The sequence below is a fragment of the Mobula birostris genome, chromosome 12 (assembly GCF_030028105.1).
Source record: "Mobula birostris isolate sMobBir1 chromosome 12, sMobBir1.hap1, whole genome shotgun sequence".
Lineage (NCBI taxonomy): Eukaryota > Metazoa > Chordata > Chondrichthyes > Myliobatiformes > Myliobatidae > Mobula > Mobula birostris.
In genome coordinates this window covers 48,357,993-48,375,945 of record NC_092381.1, presented here as the reverse complement: position 1 = coordinate 48,375,945, position 17,953 = coordinate 48,357,993, and the positions used below count along the sequence as shown (strand labels likewise).

Genomic DNA, 17,953 nt, shown 5'->3' with positions numbered 1-17,953 from the left:
GGGAGACCATAAGACATAGGAGCAGAATTAGGCCATTTGACCCATTGAGCTGTGCTATTCAATCATGGCTGATCCATTTTTTTCCCTCCTCAGCCCCACTCCCCAGCCTTATAGACCATAAGATATAGGAGCAGAAGTAGGCCAATCACATCCCCACTACCCTGCTTTCACCCCATATCCTTTGATGCCCTGGCTAAAGTAAGAATCTATCTATCTCTGCCTTTAATATACCCAATGACTTGGCCTCCACAGCTGCTTGTGGCAACAAATTCCACAGATCTACCACCCTCTGACTGAAGTAATTTCTCCACATCTTAGTTCGAAAAGGACGTACTTCAATCCTGAAGTTGTGCCCTCTTGTCCTAGAATCCCCTACCATGGGAAATAACTATGCTATATCTAATCTGTTCAGGCCTTTTATCATTTGGAATGTTTCTATGAGATCCCCCCTCATTCTCCTGAACTCCAGGAAATACAGCCCAAGAGCTGCCAGACGTCCCTCAGATGTCCCTTTCATTCCTGGAATCATTCTCATGAACCTCCTCTGAACCCTCTCCAATGTCAGTAACCCTTCTCCCCATAACCTTTGTTTCCGTGGCAAATCAAGGACATATCAATCTCCACCTTAAATACACATAATGACCTGGCTTCCACAGCTGTCTGTGATAACAAATTCCACAAATTCACCACCCTCTGGCTAAAGAAATTTCTCCACATCTCCAAGGCTCATCCAGAAGATTAAAATGCATGAATCCCTGGTAAATTGGCTGCTTGGATTCACAACTGGCTCGTCCAAAGAAGGCAGAGGTAGTGGTCGAAGGGACTTATTCTTTCTGAAAGACTGTCATTAGTGATGTTCCGCAGGGATCTGTACTGGAACTTCTGCTGTTGTGATGTACTGCATATAAATGGCATGGATGAACATGCGGGTGAGTGGTTTAGTAAGTTTGCAGATGATACGAAGACTGCTGGTCTTGTGGATAGCACAGTAAATTGGTCGCCTGATCAGAGGAAGGGTGTCAAGGCTTTGGAGATGGTGCAGAAGAGGTTTACTAGAATGCTGCCTGGATCAGAGGACATGTGCTATAATAAGAGTTGGGACAAACCTGTGTTGTTTTCTCTGGAGCAGTGGAGGCTGAGGGGAGGTCTGATAAAGGTTTATAATATTGTGTGAGGCAATATTGTATAGAGTAGGCAAAAATACCTTTTTTCTAGGGTTGAAGTAGCTCATACCAGAGAGGAGGCATTTAAGGTTCAGGGCAAGATTTTTACTCAGAGAGTGGTGGGTGCCTGGAATGCACTGCCTGGATTTGTGGTTGAGGTAGATGTATGAGGGACTTCTAAGAGATGTTTAGATAGGCACATGAATATGAGGAAAATGGTAGGCATAAGGGATTGGGTTAGTTGGCCATTTGGTTGAGCACAATGTTATGGGCCAAAGGGCCTGTTCCTGTACTGTACTGTTCTATGTTCTGTGTACTAATCTTTAGATTGGTCATGGAGAATGACAAAAAAACAATCTAAAGTAGGATGACGAGCAAAAAATGATATATACTTGACAGTTGGAATGCAAATAAAGTGCAGAAAATACTCTGCAAGTCAGACAGCATCTGCGTAGAGAACAACAGGGTCAATGTGTATTCATTACAATGCTTTGATGAAGAGGCAATGACCTGAAATGTTGACTCTCTATCTCTCCATGGATGTTGCCTACCTTCTGCAATTGCAGCACTTTTTATTTTCGTATGAAGTAAAACACCTTAATTAGGAGAGGGCTAAAAATCGATGAGATGAAGAAGGTTCTAACCAAGGCAAGTTGAAACCAAAGACGGGCAATCATCTGAATAATTGAAATGAGAGCCAGACTGAGTATAATACGCTGAGGCAAATATGCCGCACGAATGAGAATAAGATTATTTTTATTTCAAAGCTAAACTTTATTCAGAATAAAATACAAAAGAAAAACAGCGCAAAACTCTTTGCATTCTTAGTGCCATTTGGTCAATACGTTCAGTAGTGTTAACATGTCTTTTTGAACATGGCATCATTGCTGTGCATGTGTGCCCTAGGGACAATACACGGTTTTATTGTTTAAGGGGCTGCACTACCAGACTCAGCCCCTGCATGTCCAGCAGCAGAGTGTCCCTAGAATCTGCTCTTTCCCCGGAGAGCTGTGTTAGAATGTGCATTGGTTGGACAGGGCTGCAATGCATCCCTCAGCACGTACTTCTGCAGCCTGTAGTGGGCCAGTTTACAGCATTCCCTGACAGACGACTCCCAATGTTAAAATACAAGGGAATGGCAGTTTACCAAAAGGGGAACTTGAATCTTACAAAGAAAAGAGACGGGACTGATTAGTGACTCGTCTTTGTATACTGGTAGAAAACAAGGCTGGGTAATTAATATAGAGGATGATGTCAAAAACTCAGCAGAAATGAAGGTTGTAGATTTATAGGATTGATGAAAATTTATTATTAAGAGTTATTAGAAGATTAGCGGTGTTTAAAATTAGTAAGTCACTTGGTCAGATTGATTATATCCGAAGCTATTGATAGAGTGGGGGTAGAGATTGCCAGAGGGCAGCCTATCCTCTAAAGATACCAGAGGCTGTCAATAGGAATGGAGAGTGACAAATAGGAATTCTTTATCAAAAATGAGTACCAAATCAATGCTAACAACTACAGATCAGTCATTTTAACTCTGGTGATGATTAGAAACATAGAAAACCTACAGCACAATACAGGTCCTTCAGCCCACAATGCTGTGCCAAACACGTACTTACTTTAGAAATCACCTAGGGTTACCCATAGCCCTCTATTTTTAAGAGCTCCATGTAGCTATCCAGGAGTCTCTTAAAAGACCCTATCGTATCTGCCTCCACCACCATCGTTGACAGCCCATTCCACGCACTCACCACTCGCTGCATAAAAAAAACTTACCCCTGACATCTCCTCTGTACCTACTTCCAGGCACCTTAAAACTGTGCCCTCTCGTGTTAACCATTTCCGCCCTGGGAAAAAGCCTCTGACTATCCACACGATTAATGCCTCTCATCATCTTATACACCTCTATCAGGTCACCTCTCATCCTCTGCTACTCCAAGGAGAAAAGGCCAAGTTCACTCAGCCTATTCTCATAAGGCATGCTCCCCAATCCAGGCAACATCCTTGTAAATCTCCTCTGCACCCATTCTATAGTTTCCACATCCTTCCTGTAGTGAGGTGACCAGAACTGCGCACAGTACTCCAAGTGGGGTCTGACCAGGGTCCTATACAGCTGCAACATTACCTTTCGGCTCTTGAACTCAATCACAGGGTTGATGAAGGCCAATACACTGTATGCCTTCATAACCACACAGTCAACCTGCATAGCAGCTTTGAGTGTCCTGTGGACTTGGGGCCCTAAGGTCCCTCTGATCCTCCACACTGCCAAGAGTCTTACCATGAACACTATATTCTGCCAACATATTTGACCTACCAAAATGAACCTCCTCACACTTATCTGGGTTGAATTCCATCTGCCACTTCTCAGCCCAGTTTTGCATCCTATCGATGTCCCCCTGTAACCTCTGACAGCCCTCCACACTTTCCAACACCGCCCCCCCATCTTTGTGTCATCAGCAAATTTTCTGACTCATCCCTCCACTTCCTCATCCAGGTCATTTATAAATATCATGAAGAAAAGGGGTCCCAGAACAGATCCCTGGGGCACACCACTGGTTACCAACCTCCATACAGAATATGACCCGTCTACAACCACTCTTTGCCTCTGTGGGCAAGCCAATTCTGGATCCACAAAAAGCAATGTCCCCTTGGATCCCATGCCTCCCTACTTTCTCAATAAACCTTGCATGGAGTACCTTATCAAATGCCTTGCTGAAATCCATATACACTAACTACATCTACTGGTCTACCTTCATCAATGTGTTTAGTTATATCCTCAAAAGATTCAATCAGGCTCGTAAGGCACGGCCTGCCATACTGACTATTCCTAATCATATTACACCTCTCCAAATATTCATAAATCCTGCCTCTCAGGATTTTCCATCAACTTACTCACAACTGAATAAGACTCACTGGTCTGTAATTTCCTGGGCTATCTCTACTCCCTTTCTTGAATAAGGGAACAACATCTGCAACCCTCCTATACTCTTGAACCTCTCCTGTCCCCATTGATGATGTAAAGATAATTGCCAGAGGCTCAGCAATCTCCTCCCTTGCCTTCCACAGTAGCCTGGGGTACATCTCGTTTGGTCTCGGAAACTTATCCAACTTGATGCTTTCCAAAAGCTCCAGCACATCCTCCTTCTTAATGTCTATATGCTCAAGCTTTTCAATCAGCTGTGCCATCCCTATAGTCGCCAAGATCCGTTTTCTGTAGTGAATACTGAAGCAAGGTACTCATTAAGTACCTCTGCTATCTCCTCCGGTTCCGTAGACACTTTTCCGCTGTCACACTTGATTGGTCCTATTCTCTTGCTCTTCACATGCTTGTAGAATGCCTTTGGGGTTTTCTTTAATCCTGCTCACCAAGCCCTTCTCATGGCCCCTTCTGGCTCTCCTAATTTCATTCTTAAGCTCCTTCCTGCTAGCTTTATAACCATCTAGATCTCTATCATTTCCTGCTTTTTTTTTGAACCTTTCGTAAGCTCTTCTTTTCTTCTTGACTAGATTTACAACAGCCTTTGTACACCACAGTTCCTGTACCCTACCATCCTTTCCCTGTCTAATTGGAACGTACCTATGCAGAACGCCATGCAAATATTCCCTGAATAGTTGCCACATTTCTGCCGTACATCTCCCTGTACATCTGTTCCCAATTTATGTTCCCAAGTTCTTGCCTGATAGCTTCATATTTCCCCTTACTCCAATTGAATGCTTTCCTAACTTGTCTGTTCCTGTCCCTCTCCAATGCTGTGGTAAAGGAGATAAAATTCTGATCACTATTTCCAAAATGCTCTCCCGCTGAGAGACCTGACACCTGACCAGGTTCATTTCCCAATACTAGATCAAGTACAGCCTGTCCGCCTATAGGCTTATCTACCTATTGTGTCAGGATACTTTCCTGAACACACCTAACAAACTCCACCCCATCTAAACCCCTTGCTCAAGGGAGATGCCAATCAATATTGGGGAAGTTAAAATCTCCCACCATGACAACCCTGTTATTATTGCAGCTCTCCAAAATCTGTCTCCTTGTCTGCTCCTCAATGTCCCTGTTACTATTGGGTGGTCTGTATATAAAAAAAACAACACCCAGTAGAGTTATTAACCCCTTTCTGTTCCTAACTTCAACCCACAGAGACCCAGTAGACAATCCTCCATGACTTCCTCCTTTTCTGCAGCCGTGGCACTATCTCTGATCAGCAGTGCCATGTCCCACCTCTTTTGCCTCCCTCCCTGTCCTTTCTGAAACATCTAAAGCCTGGCAGTCTAGGTAACCATTCCTGCCCCTGAGGCATCCAAGTCTCTGTAATGGCCACAGTATCATAGCTCCAAGTACTGATCCAGGTGTAAGCTCATCCACTTTGTTCATGATTGGGAGAAAAAATATTAGGTACCTGAAGGTATTTGAGTCAGTAAAGGAGAACCATTGTGGAATTTTTAAAAACTAATTCTGCTTGAATTTTTTATGACGAAAAGATGAAGTCTAATGTCGGGAATGCAGTATACGACATCTTAAACATCAATTTTCAGAGGCACCCCACAAAAATGGCTGGTCAGCAAAAATGAGCATTGTGAAACATAAAAGTCAGTAAAAGGTGGACAAAGGATTAGCTTATAACAGAAAACAGAACCACTGTAATATAGACATTACGGTGGGAGGCGGGTGCATATTGCTTTCTTAGAAAATAGGCTGTATCACAATTCTCCATAACATAAAATCATGTCAAGAAACAATATACACACACACACACACACACACACATATATATATAGCACCCAAACTATATCGAGCCTGGGGAAAATAAAACTTAAAGTCTCAAGATGATAAAAAAGGGAAAGTTCAGTCATCCACGGAATAAGTGATAGGAGAGAGATATTTGTAATCCGGGGTAAAACGTAGGGAAAAGGTGGTTACGGCGAATTCCACAAGTAAGCGAAAGTATTGTCGTCGAAGACCTTGCCCGTTGTTTTGTTCCAAATCCACATGCGAGTTATCACCGAAAATGACTTGTCACAGGGATATCGTCTTCAAGTGATTACCACACAACATACCCAGGCAAGGGTTAACACATAAGTGGTCTCCACAGGATATCTCAATCCACTCCTTTGGATTATACGAAGTGACAGCCACACATTATATGCACTCCATGCTGATGTTTAACCCAATCTTTTGGAGGTCTCTCACACTCCCTTTCCACCACCCCCTCCGAAGGTCGCTGTCTGTATATGAGTTTAAGTTCACAGCAGCCTGTGACTGACATCATAGTTCCGCCTCACTTAGGCGCTCTTAAAGTAACAGTCCACAGTAAATGAAACCTGTGGGTTCGTAACAAGTACAAAAAAAATTTAAATGTTGATTACAACAAATTGTAATTTGTGGAAGGTCAAGACTAAATTCTTATAATGTGTGGTAAAATATAGGGTCTGTAGAACGGGAACACGTGGCAGATGAAATTTACTACAGCAGGGAATATGAAATAATACAATGCAGATCAGTGATATTCAGATCACAGTTTGTGAGTCTTCAAAAGCTCTGCTTTCTGTATTAGAGTATGAACTTTCTTAAACCTCAGTATAGTAATTATTGTATGTTTCCATTAAACACTAACACGGACTCACCCATTTCAAAACTTTTAGAGGTTGAGAGTGATAGTCAAAATATATATGGTTAATATAGGAACCATTGATGTAACTAAGAACCAGCCATCAAGCTTTTTCCATCCAAACCATTGTCCATAGAAATGCTAATGTCACACAGCAAACTTTAGGGTAGTTCGTGGAGGTGGCAACGCAGTTGTGTCCTTTGAGTAGACTGATTGCAGGTTTGATCTCTTTGGACCTACAGGTAAATAAAGAATACCTCTAAATGTCACTTATACTGAACTTCTCTCACATCCTCTCAGGCCTAGTAGATATTCTTTGCATAGTTGAATGTTGAGATCTGCTCTAAAGTATACATTGCCTCAGAGATGTGATTACCATGGTAAATATCCACCAGATCCATGTCAGTTGATAGCCAGTATGATCTCCGGGATATTGTTTGTGAGGGAATGGACTATAGCACGATACCATGTCAAGTAGAAATGATAACTTTAGTACTACCATAATTCTATTTAGTGTTCATTTCTGCATGAGAACCAGCTGGGCACTAATATGAAAAGCAGCCTATTTAATGCAGCAAAATCCTATATTTACGCAGGTGTCTTCAGAAGAAAGTTTTTAAGGAATTAAATTTTTAGCCATCTGATCTAGATGCCTTTTTTCTCTCTTGGTTTACTTTACTTTATTGTCACCAAACAATTGATACTAGTGCTTGCAATCATCACAGCGATACCTTTGCGCTCGCTGGAGTACAAGTCAATAGTAAATAGTAAAAATTTAAATTATAAATCATAAATAGGAAAGGGAAAGTAAAGTAGTGCAAAAAAAACTGAAAGGCAGGTCCTGATATTTGGAGGGTACGGCCCAGATCCGGGTCAGGATCTGTTCAGCAGTCTTATCACAGTTGGAAAGAAGCTGTTCCCAAATCTGGCCGTACGAGTCTTCAGCTCCTGAGCCTTCTCCCGGAGGGAAGAGGGACGAAAAGTGTGTTGGCTGGGTGGGTCATCTCCTTGATCATCCTTTATTAGCTATATCTGTAGAAAATGCCAATTTTATTGTTTGATAGTCTAAAGGAAATAATTACACTATAACATTTGGACTTCCCCATTCCTCTAAAGGGGAAGGATGAAGGACAGGAACACTTCCAAAAAAGGGAGTGTTGACTTAGAATGGTGAATATTCTCCTGTGTACCATAGCACATTGATAGATCATTAAGTACAGTTGAATCTTCCAGGAACCATAGTTCTGAGTACTTTGTAGTTACTGCAAAGTACTGGTTAGATAATTTTGAAAATTTCTTTACAGAATAACTCTTAATAAGCTCTGGTGTAATATTTGCTTCCTGCTATTTCTCGTCATTGTTTGCAACTCTTTTAAGTTCATTTGGTGAAGACCAACTCGAACTTGAGTTACTCAGAACAAATTTTGCAAAGTTTAAATCCCAATCTGTGCTAACTTATTTCATTGAAGATTAGAAGGAGACTTCTGTAATTGGCTTCAGATTTTCTAATAATTTAAGTTCATAACTGATATTCAATATTCCTTTCTTCAAAGTATGCATGTGGCAAATGGTTAAATAAAATAACATCAGTTTGTGCCTAGATTTCCAAACAGAGTGAGCGACTGCTAAGGGAAATGTTTCCCTCAAGGAAACATCAGTCTATGATGCTGTTTCTTGATGTAAGAGATATTTCCAGTACCAGCGCTGCTCAGAAAATAACAATGATCGGTTAACTGAATCCGCATCAAAGATAATACTCTCCTCTTCATTTGAGATTTGTGTTATATTTTCAGTAAAAGGACTCTGTCTCAGAATTTATAGAGCTATGATAGGTATCGGGCCTGTTCTCTTGAATTGTAGCTTCATTAAGGCATAGAAAGGGACCATTTTGCTAGTGCAATGCTTACTGGCTCAGAGGAGCAAGAGCAGCTGTCAGCCGTACTATTAAACATGTAAGATGATCTCTGATTATACACAATCTTAATGTTTTCCCATTCCTGTGTACTGACTCATTCATCCCAAAGCAACGTTGCCAGAGCTTCCTTGTCATGATTACTTAATTGGTAGTTGCGAACTCCTCGTTAACCTCAAAGACAAATAGGAATGTAGAATAGAAATTGGCCTCTTAGCACAAACAATCCTTAATAACATATTTATCAGAGCAATATACACAAAATGCTGGAGGAACTCAGCAGGTCAGGCACCGTCTATGGAAGTGAATAAACAGACGACGTTTTAGGCCGAGAACTTTCATCACAACAAGAAATGAAGGGGAATGATGCCAGAATAAGAAGGGAGAGGGAGGGAAAGAAGGTGCTAGATAAAGCCAGGTGGGTGTGAGAGGGGAGGGGATGGGATGAAGTGAGAAGCTGGGAGGTGATAGCCAGCAAATGTAAAGAGCTGGAGAAGAAGGAATCTGATAGGAGAGGAAAGTGGACCCTGGAACAAAGGGAAAGAGGAGATGCGCCAGGGTGAGAAGAGGTAACGGGGTTAGAGTGAGGAATCTGACTGACCTGTTTAGTTCCTTCACCGGTTTGTGTGCGTTATTCTGGATTTCCAACATCTTCAGAATCTCTTGTGTTTGTAATGCATTCGCCATGGGTGTTTCTTATCATCTTATTGCAGACTACAGTAACAAATGTCTGTTACTGGAACAATAAAAAAAGGACTGACTGCTGAGAGTATTCAGTACCTGCTAGAGGTCAGATTGAGTATTCAGTAGCTGTTAGAGGTCAGATTGAGTACTCAGATTGAGAGTATTCAGTACCTACTAGAGGTCAGATTGTTTACCCAAGATCTGAAAGAATTGTTACATTTCAGAAGCTGATTAAGAACTCCTCAGACCCAAAGAGCTATTTGTCACCATATCTTTACCACATCTGCAAACTTTGAGTGGATCATCCTGAATTGTTACCAAGTATTAGTTCATCCTAAGAAACATGGATCTTTGGTATCTCTTTTATCAGTATCTTTACACATATGACACTGGAAACACTTCTGAAGATCAACTATATGAAGAACAATAATCCAACCTCAAGGCAGTTTCTGACCACTAACCACATAACCCTTGTATGCTTGTGTTGTCTATTTTCAATGCAGTGCACTTGAGTTCTTCATTTTGCATAAGATTTTAAGACCTGTTCAGAAGCACTGAAGACTTTGCAAGCAAAGATTTAAATAAAGCTCAGGGTTGTATATGCTAATAAATTTACCTTGAACTTTTAAAGATTAACTTTAAAACTTTAAAAGATTATTCCAATCTCTTTGTATCAACTTTGTTATTGAGTTTATAATTTTGAAAATTAATAAAAAGGTTTAAAAAGAAAGAAAGAACTTTAAAAGTGAATCAGATTTCTGACAATAGATTTACTTGTGTTCTTAGAAAGCTGCTGGAGGAGCATCTGTGTTGCCATTGCCAATGTAGTAATGGACCAAGAGCTGGGAAGCAGGATTAACCTAAAAAGTCCATTTATGGCTCCCAAGAGTATGATTGGGCTAAGTGTGTGATTGGCCTTTAGTGCTCATTTTAACAAGATGAAAATGTTTTAATATACTGTATCTATAATAAAAAAGAGGCAAAACCCAATCCAATTTAAAGACTGTGAGGACTCAAGCAGGCTTCTAAATTAGTTAGGTGAAGAATTGATGGATGTACCAGAGAAAGCTTAGCTATAAAGAAATGTTGTGCGAAGTGAGCAATATGTGATCAAGTACTGAATTGGTAGAGTAGCAATTATATTGAAGATTGATGAGATTATCTATAGAAATAGGATAACCTGGTAAATCAGTTTATATTTATCACATGTACTGGAGGTACAGTGAAAATCTTTGTTTTGCATGCCACTTCTACAGATCACTTCACTAGGCAGCTTAAGGAAAGTAGGTCAGGGAGGCCCTCCATTGATCAGGGTTGACCATGGATGTTGCGTCTTAGCTGTCTGTTTTATACTGCAAACCAGGGTAGTACGATATGGAGAGCAGTCTGTTTCTTATGCAGCAGGCTCCCACTCTGCAGGCAGCTGATAAATCCAAAGGAACGGCAGAGACCATACAAATTGGCCACCAGCATGTCACAAAAGTTCCAGTCAGCATTGAACTCAACGTTGGACTGCCTTAGGGACTCCAGCTCCAGGTTTTTCCTCGGAGTTTACTCCTAGATCCTTCCCCATGATAGTGGTATAGCCGCAAGACAGTGGAAGATTGGATCAGAATTTTTCTTCCAGGTAAACTGCCAACCCTGGTTGAGCCCCATCTGCTGGAGTGACTGGTTTTAAGGCAACAATGACCCACCTTTGCCCTTCTTCGGCCAGTAGAAACAGTTCCACCAAGCTTAGTAGCTCAGCCACATGTGAAGATTAGGAGCTGATCTTGCTTATCAGAGGTTATTTGAGTTGCATACCATTAGGAGCATTTAATAGGGAATGGGAGCTTATCCCCCCCCCCCCCCCAAAGCTAAGACAACCTTAAGGAACAAAAGTAGTATCAGGAAAAACAATGCTAGAATACAGAATGAAGTGTTGCAGTTGCAGAGAAAATGTAGATCAGGTAAACAGTAAGGTGCAAGGCCAGGACAAGATAGATTGTGAGTCAAGAGTCCATCGTATCGTACACAAGGTCCATCCAGTAGTTTTCTACCAGTGGGATAAAATCTGTCCTTGAACATGGTAGTATATACCTTCAGGCTTTTGTATCTTCTGTGTGATGGGAATGTGGTGAAGTGATGATGTTCAGGGTGGGATGAATCTTTGATTATGTTGATTGCTTTACCAAGGCAGCAAGAAGTGTAGACAGGTAACACAATTAACTGACAAGATAGAAGTCACCTAAAAATGTTAAAAGTTAGATAAAAATCTTAGAGTATACTGACACTAGCTTCAATAGAACTCAAGATATAGAAGCAGGAGAAGGTCACTCACCCCATTCTGCCTGCTTTACCAAATGTTAAGATTGTGGCTGATCTTCTACCCTGGTGTCATTTTGTTGCACCAATACTGTATTCCTTTATCAAAGCCCAATCTGCTTTATGTCTCCTTGTATGCTAACCCAGGTATCAATTTGATGAAATCTCATTGGACTCCCTCAATCACAAATAGATTCTTCCTTTGCTAAATAGATTCAACATTCCAAGTGCAGTCACAGCAGAGCCCTATGTAATTGGAAAAAGAAGTCCCAGCTCTTGCACTCAAATCCTTGTGTTTAAAAAAAAATACAACATTCTGTTAACTTTCCTAATTACCACCAATATTATTTAGGAGAATTTGGAAACATTCTTGATAAGGTCAGCACTCAGTTGTCAGCTTTATTTCCAACGTATTGTGGGAAAGATTTACTCTTGCTTTTCCTCTCCACTTGCAGGATGTTATCACTGCATAAGGCTCTTCTGCCACGCACAGCCACACTCACTTAGGATCAAGATAGCACTTAAAAGCATATGGATACCAGTAAATCTATGAATGCTAAGTTTGTACATGCCATGAACACGAGATTCATCGGTTGCTAGAAATCCAAAGTAAGACACACTAAATGCTGGAGGAACTCGGCAGGTCAGGCAGCATCATTGGAAAGGAATAAAGAGTTGATGTTTCAGGCAGAGACCCTTCAGCAGATCCCAATGAAGAGTCTGGACTCAAAACATTGACTCTTTATTCCTTTCCATAGATGCTACCTGACCTGCTGAGTTCCCCCAGCATTTTGTGTGTGTGTTACTTTATACATACCACCTAGGTCAGCTCAGTCATCCTGCTGCTTTCCTGCAGCACAGACTGTTCAGCATGTAACGTTAGTGTGAATTATGCCTGAAATTTTGTTGTGAATCAACCTGGAATTTAATTGCCTAGCACTTTATATACTCAGTTAAAATGTACAGTCCGACATTGAATGCAGTCAGCTTTAGCTCAACTGATTGTGAACCATACTGCAGATGACACACCTGCACATGGATGACAAATGTTTAACATCACTGCAGCTGTAGTGCCTCAGATACAAATTCAGGAAATAGTGCAGGCCTTCACCAAAGAAGCATGCCCTAAGCAGAAGGAAACTTGCCCCTTGAAAGTATAAACCTTCCCTGCTCCATTGTTCAACTCTCCACTTAAGAAAACAACAATGAGTTCAGTCCTGATGCTACATTGTACCAGCTTCCTCAGCATTTTTCCTTTGGGCTCCTTTTGGCAGGGGTATTTCTCCCTCCCAACTCTGTCTCAACAATGTCAAATAAGGTGAGGTAGTTCTAGCACCCTTCAGATCAGCTGAGCCCATTCTATCTAGCTGATATCTATTATATTACACATGGTATTATATTATATCTAGCAATCGTTTCAGTTGAAATTTGGGATTTGAGAACTCCAGCAGTGGTGACATTTCATACTCTTTAATCGTGTGGATGAGTTTGGGCTTTATGTGTAAATTTGAAAGTCAGATGTTCAGTTTATAGCTATGACAAAAGCCCCAAAACATTTGTACACTGCACAGTATGATTTTAGCGTTCTTTCATGCACAATAATATGTAGGTTGATGATTCTATATTGAAAATATTTGAAATGTAGCTAAATACAATGAAACTGCAAAACAAAAATATTGCATTAACCTTAAAAGAAATTCACCTTTATTGTCTGTTTTGCTGGTGAGCTCTGGAGTTAAATCAAATACTGATCAAAGCATTTAATTTTTGAAGGTAATCCTTGTTCATTGTTTTAATCACTTCATTCTCAAGGGTTAATAAAATTGATTTGAATATTTATCAGTTTTTGTTTCTACCAATATCATTAGATGTGAGATTATTCTATCTAATAACAATTTAAAATAGTTATTGTCATTACTCATTTGTGAGACTAGAACTAGGCATAATGCCTCAAGATTCAGGGAAATAGATTTAGGAAAGGAATGAGGAGAAACTGCTTTTCCCAGAGAGAAGTAAATTTTCCCAGGGATTCTCTGCCCAGGGAAGCAGTCGGTGCTATCTCATTAAATATATATTTAAGACACAGCTAGAAATATTTTTGCATAGCAGATTAATTGAGGGTTACAGGGGAAAGGCAGCTGAGTCCACGGCCAGATCAGCCATGATCATATTGAATGACAGAGTAGGCTTGATGGGGCCAGATGGCTTCCTCCTGCTCCTATTTCTCCTTATCCTTCTGTGTAAAAGAATGTTATTCCACCCTATTATTTCCTTTAAACACTTAACTACACCAATTTAATGTGTTTTAATCTTAACAGTTTTGTTACATAATACAGCATATAAATTTTCTGTGCTACATGAAACTATGAAATAACTCTTGTAAAATGCTTACTTTCAAGCATGGACCTGTGCTCAAAGCTTCCAATTTTAATGGTTTGTGTATTTCTTAGCAGTATTGAATTGTATGCCTTTTATGCATGCACATTTGTAAGTTCACTATTTGTTAATTTTTCATTCTGGTGATAGAACCTTGAAGTGGAAAATTTACATAATATTACATAGCTGCAGTACTTCCTGTAGCAAAATTAAGTACACACACTGCACCCACAGGATGTTAGTGGACATGAAATCATACAGCAAACAGAGATCATGCAGTCTAATATGGCTATGCTAACAAACTAAAAGCTACCCAATTATCTCCACTAATGACCTTTTTTTTTACATTTTACCACTGTACGTGGAGTTTTTTTGACATCTTTTCTTAAATCTGCCTTTGTAACATACAAGGAGAAAATGTCACCTTATATAAAAAAACTGCTTAAAAATCTCCCTCACTATTTTAAGAATGCACTGCACGTATGAAGTAAAGATGATGAATAAATGTTTCAATATGAACACGCATTTAATGTTTTAAGCTCAATAGAGACCCGGTCTGCTTAACTTGTGTTCATATGATACATCTACCATCCCAGAAAGCTATCAGGTGAATCATCACTGCACCATCAATTGCAAGGTTGCCCTTCTTTAGGTAGGGAGACTGGAATACTTCATGATATCCCATACGTGGTTTGAGTCATAGCCCTATCAAGCTGGAATAATTATCTCATGCACTTACATAAGGCCAACGTAACATTTCTCTTCCTAATTGCATGCTATATCAGCATGTTAACTTCTGACAAGAAAGAGGTAAAATTAGGTTTTAATATCTGTACATGTTTTGGAAATTATTCACAAAGAATTTCTCTAACATATTAAAAGTGTTGAAAAGCTCAATATTAGGTAACCTTCATTCTTTAAAAACTTACAGACAGTTGTTACGAGTAAATCTGCTCTGTTTTACTTCCTGTTTCTGTCTCCATGCATTTCATTGGTACTGACTACAGATGATACAAAAAGAGCTGGTAGGTTTGGAAAATGTATTTCAAAACTGTTTTTGGAATTCTAAAAACTACATAATTATTCAATTACTGTCTATTCACTATAACCATAATATGTTTAACATAACATTTAACTATAAATATCTAAAGTTGATTTGTTGAAAAATCTTGCAACAATTTTCGTTAATTAGTACTGAATTAATAAATCTAGTATTAAAATTATAAATGGCAACTAGTGTTAGGCCATTTTCTTTGCATGAGTCCTTTACCGTGCATAGTGTCATGATTCATCAGTCATCTGATAAGACATGAAACAATCTTAATAATATAGTGTGTATAAAATATTGAATTAGGAGCAAAACTATAGATGGCTTGTATCTATAGTAATCCAGTGGTATTTTAGAATAGAAACATAGAAAATCTACAGCACAGTACAGGCCCTTCGACCCACAAAGCTGTGCCGAACATGTCCTTACCTTAGAAATTACCTAGGGTTACCCATAGCCCTCTATTTTTCTAAGCTCCGTGTACCTATCCAGGAGCCTCTTAAAAGACCCTATCGTATCTGCCTCCACCACTATCGCTGGCAGCCCATTCCACACACTCACCACTCTCTGTGTTTTAAAAAAAACTTACCCCGACATCTCCTCTGTACCTGCTTCCAAGCACCTTAAAACTGTGCCTTCTCGTGCTAACCACTTCAGCCCTGGGAAAAAGCCTCTGACTACCCACATGATCAATGCCTCTCATCATCTCATACACCTCTATAAGGTCACCCCTCATCCTCCGTCACTCCAAGGAGAAAAGGCCAAGTTCATTTAAACTATTCTCATAAGGCATGCTCCCCAATCCAGGCAACATCCCTTGTAAATCTCCTCTGCACCCATTCTATGGTTTCCACATCCTTCCTGTAGTGAGGCGACCAGAACTGAGCACAGTACTCCAAGTGGGGTCTGACCAGGGTCCTATAAAGCTGCAAACTTTTGTATTAAACTTTACTCAAAATATGGCACTTTATATCTGGAATGCTAAATAACAAATTAGAAATTAATTGCAGTTTACAGCTATCCAAAATGCTTCTTTAATATTTGATTTATGATTTCTCAGTACCTTGGGTTGTTTAAAGCATGATACAAAAGTTGATTCATATATGTTAAAATTGGTCATCGAAATGTTTGTATTACCACAGGGCTTTGAAAACCTTAAAAACTTGTTAGAAGTTGATCTACCCTGCCAGAACTATGTGAATAGAGAGCACAATTTGGTGAATTGCTAGATAAACAATGTTTCTATACATTTCATAAAAATATAGCTTTATGTTAATGAGCTGAATATGATAACAGGGTCAGTTTAATTTAAGAGAACTCCCAAAAGAACAAAGGAAAAGCTTTTTTTATATAATGCATTAAGTTCTAGTTTCAGAAGGCTATTATATATTTACTTGTACAGGAAGGTCGATGGGAAAAGGGCCGGGTAGCATGTCCAAGTCATTAGCTCTATTACGGCATCACAGGCATGATTAGACACTGAGTCTTCTTTGATACGATGTAATTTAATGATTTTACTTGCAGGATGTTCAGCTATCTATAATGAAATGAAACCATGAGTTTTGAATTTTAGATATCATGGTATTGTCAGCAGAATGCATACCTCGGTGTTCAGTACTACCCTCTGGCTGTAACCCGGTTCAATACCGGTCAGACTTCAAGCTGTGCCAGTTCCTCTGTGTTTTTATTTGAGCCCTTTATGCTTTGTCTAATACTACGAGAAGCAAACATACCAATAAGATGCATTGTGGTCCTATTCATACCATAGCAATCTTACGTCCACGTACTAAATGATACAGCTCAGGAAATGTGATGTGCAAATAAGGAGTAGGCCGGTAAACCCAGCATCTTCAGGATTAATATTACCCATTTAAATTTACTAGCCCGTTAAAATTCAATCGGTTAACTTTTCTATTCCTGTTTCTTACGGTATAATCATGACATAAATGTTTTAAAATTATCAATAAACCAAAATATTAATTGATAATCTAAGTAATCTATATGTTCTGACCTTTAAGAGTTTTAGTTTTTAGCTTTATCTTAATTAATATTTTTGATGTATTGGATATTTTGATACAAGTTTAGTTTTGATTCCGTGAAATAATATTCATAACGATAAAGAAATTCTTAGGTCTTTGACTTTTCCCATTAGTTTTGTCAGTCAGTACAGGGTTGGTCCTGTTTCGATCACAGTTAAGAGGAGGTTCATAGTTGGGGTTCAGGATGATGGTAGGAAGCACATTATTTTAATGTTTCACTCCTTTCAGAGAGCAAAATTTGTTCTTGATGAATTGCAGTGTTTTAATACTTAATTTTTCAGAAACTAACGCTCGGCCATCTACAATTCCTCTTAAATAGGACAAAGTTTGGGATATGGTTTCGTGAACTATGTCGATCCAAAAGATGCAGAAAAAGCAATTAACACTTTAAATGGACTTAGACTTCAGACCAAAACCATCAAGGTAAGAAGCAAGTTTTTTAACCATTGATTTTTCAAGTACAATTTTGATTAAGCAGAAGAAAAGCATGCCTTGCCTAATGTTAAATCACACAGGATAATTTTAACTTGGGGTTGCAAAATGAAATGCCTGGTATTGATTCAGCTCATATTATACACCTCAGTAGAAATAAAAGTTGTAAGTAATGTGTAACAGGCAACTGAATCAATACCACCCACATAATGCTGTCATCTAAGGTCAGAAACTCTCCTACAGCAAGTGGTATGCACAGGGAGCTGTTCCTCAGATTTCTTAACCTCAGGCTTTTTTTATTACCTGATACAATTGATTTGAGCAATGCAGTCTCCAGTCTGTTTGTTAAATTAATATCTGCTTAGTTAAAAAATGCATCTACTTAAGAC

The 17,953-nt window shown here is 39.5% G+C and overlaps 1 protein-coding gene across 4 annotated transcripts in view; it reads left to right on the top strand.

The window, feature by feature from the left end:
• elavl4 (ELAV like neuron-specific RNA binding protein 4) overlaps positions 1-17,953 on the top strand; it is a 123,532-nt gene that overhangs the window by 67,143 nt on the left and 38,436 nt on the right. For all 4 annotated transcript variants that reach the window (XM_072274661.1, XM_072274660.1, XM_072274662.1 and 1 more), the window contains exon 3: positions 17,452-17,555. In XM_072274661.1, coding sequence (XP_072130762.1) covers positions 17,452-17,555 — 104 coding nt within the window. The remainder of the gene's footprint in view (positions 1-17,451; positions 17,556-17,953) is intronic.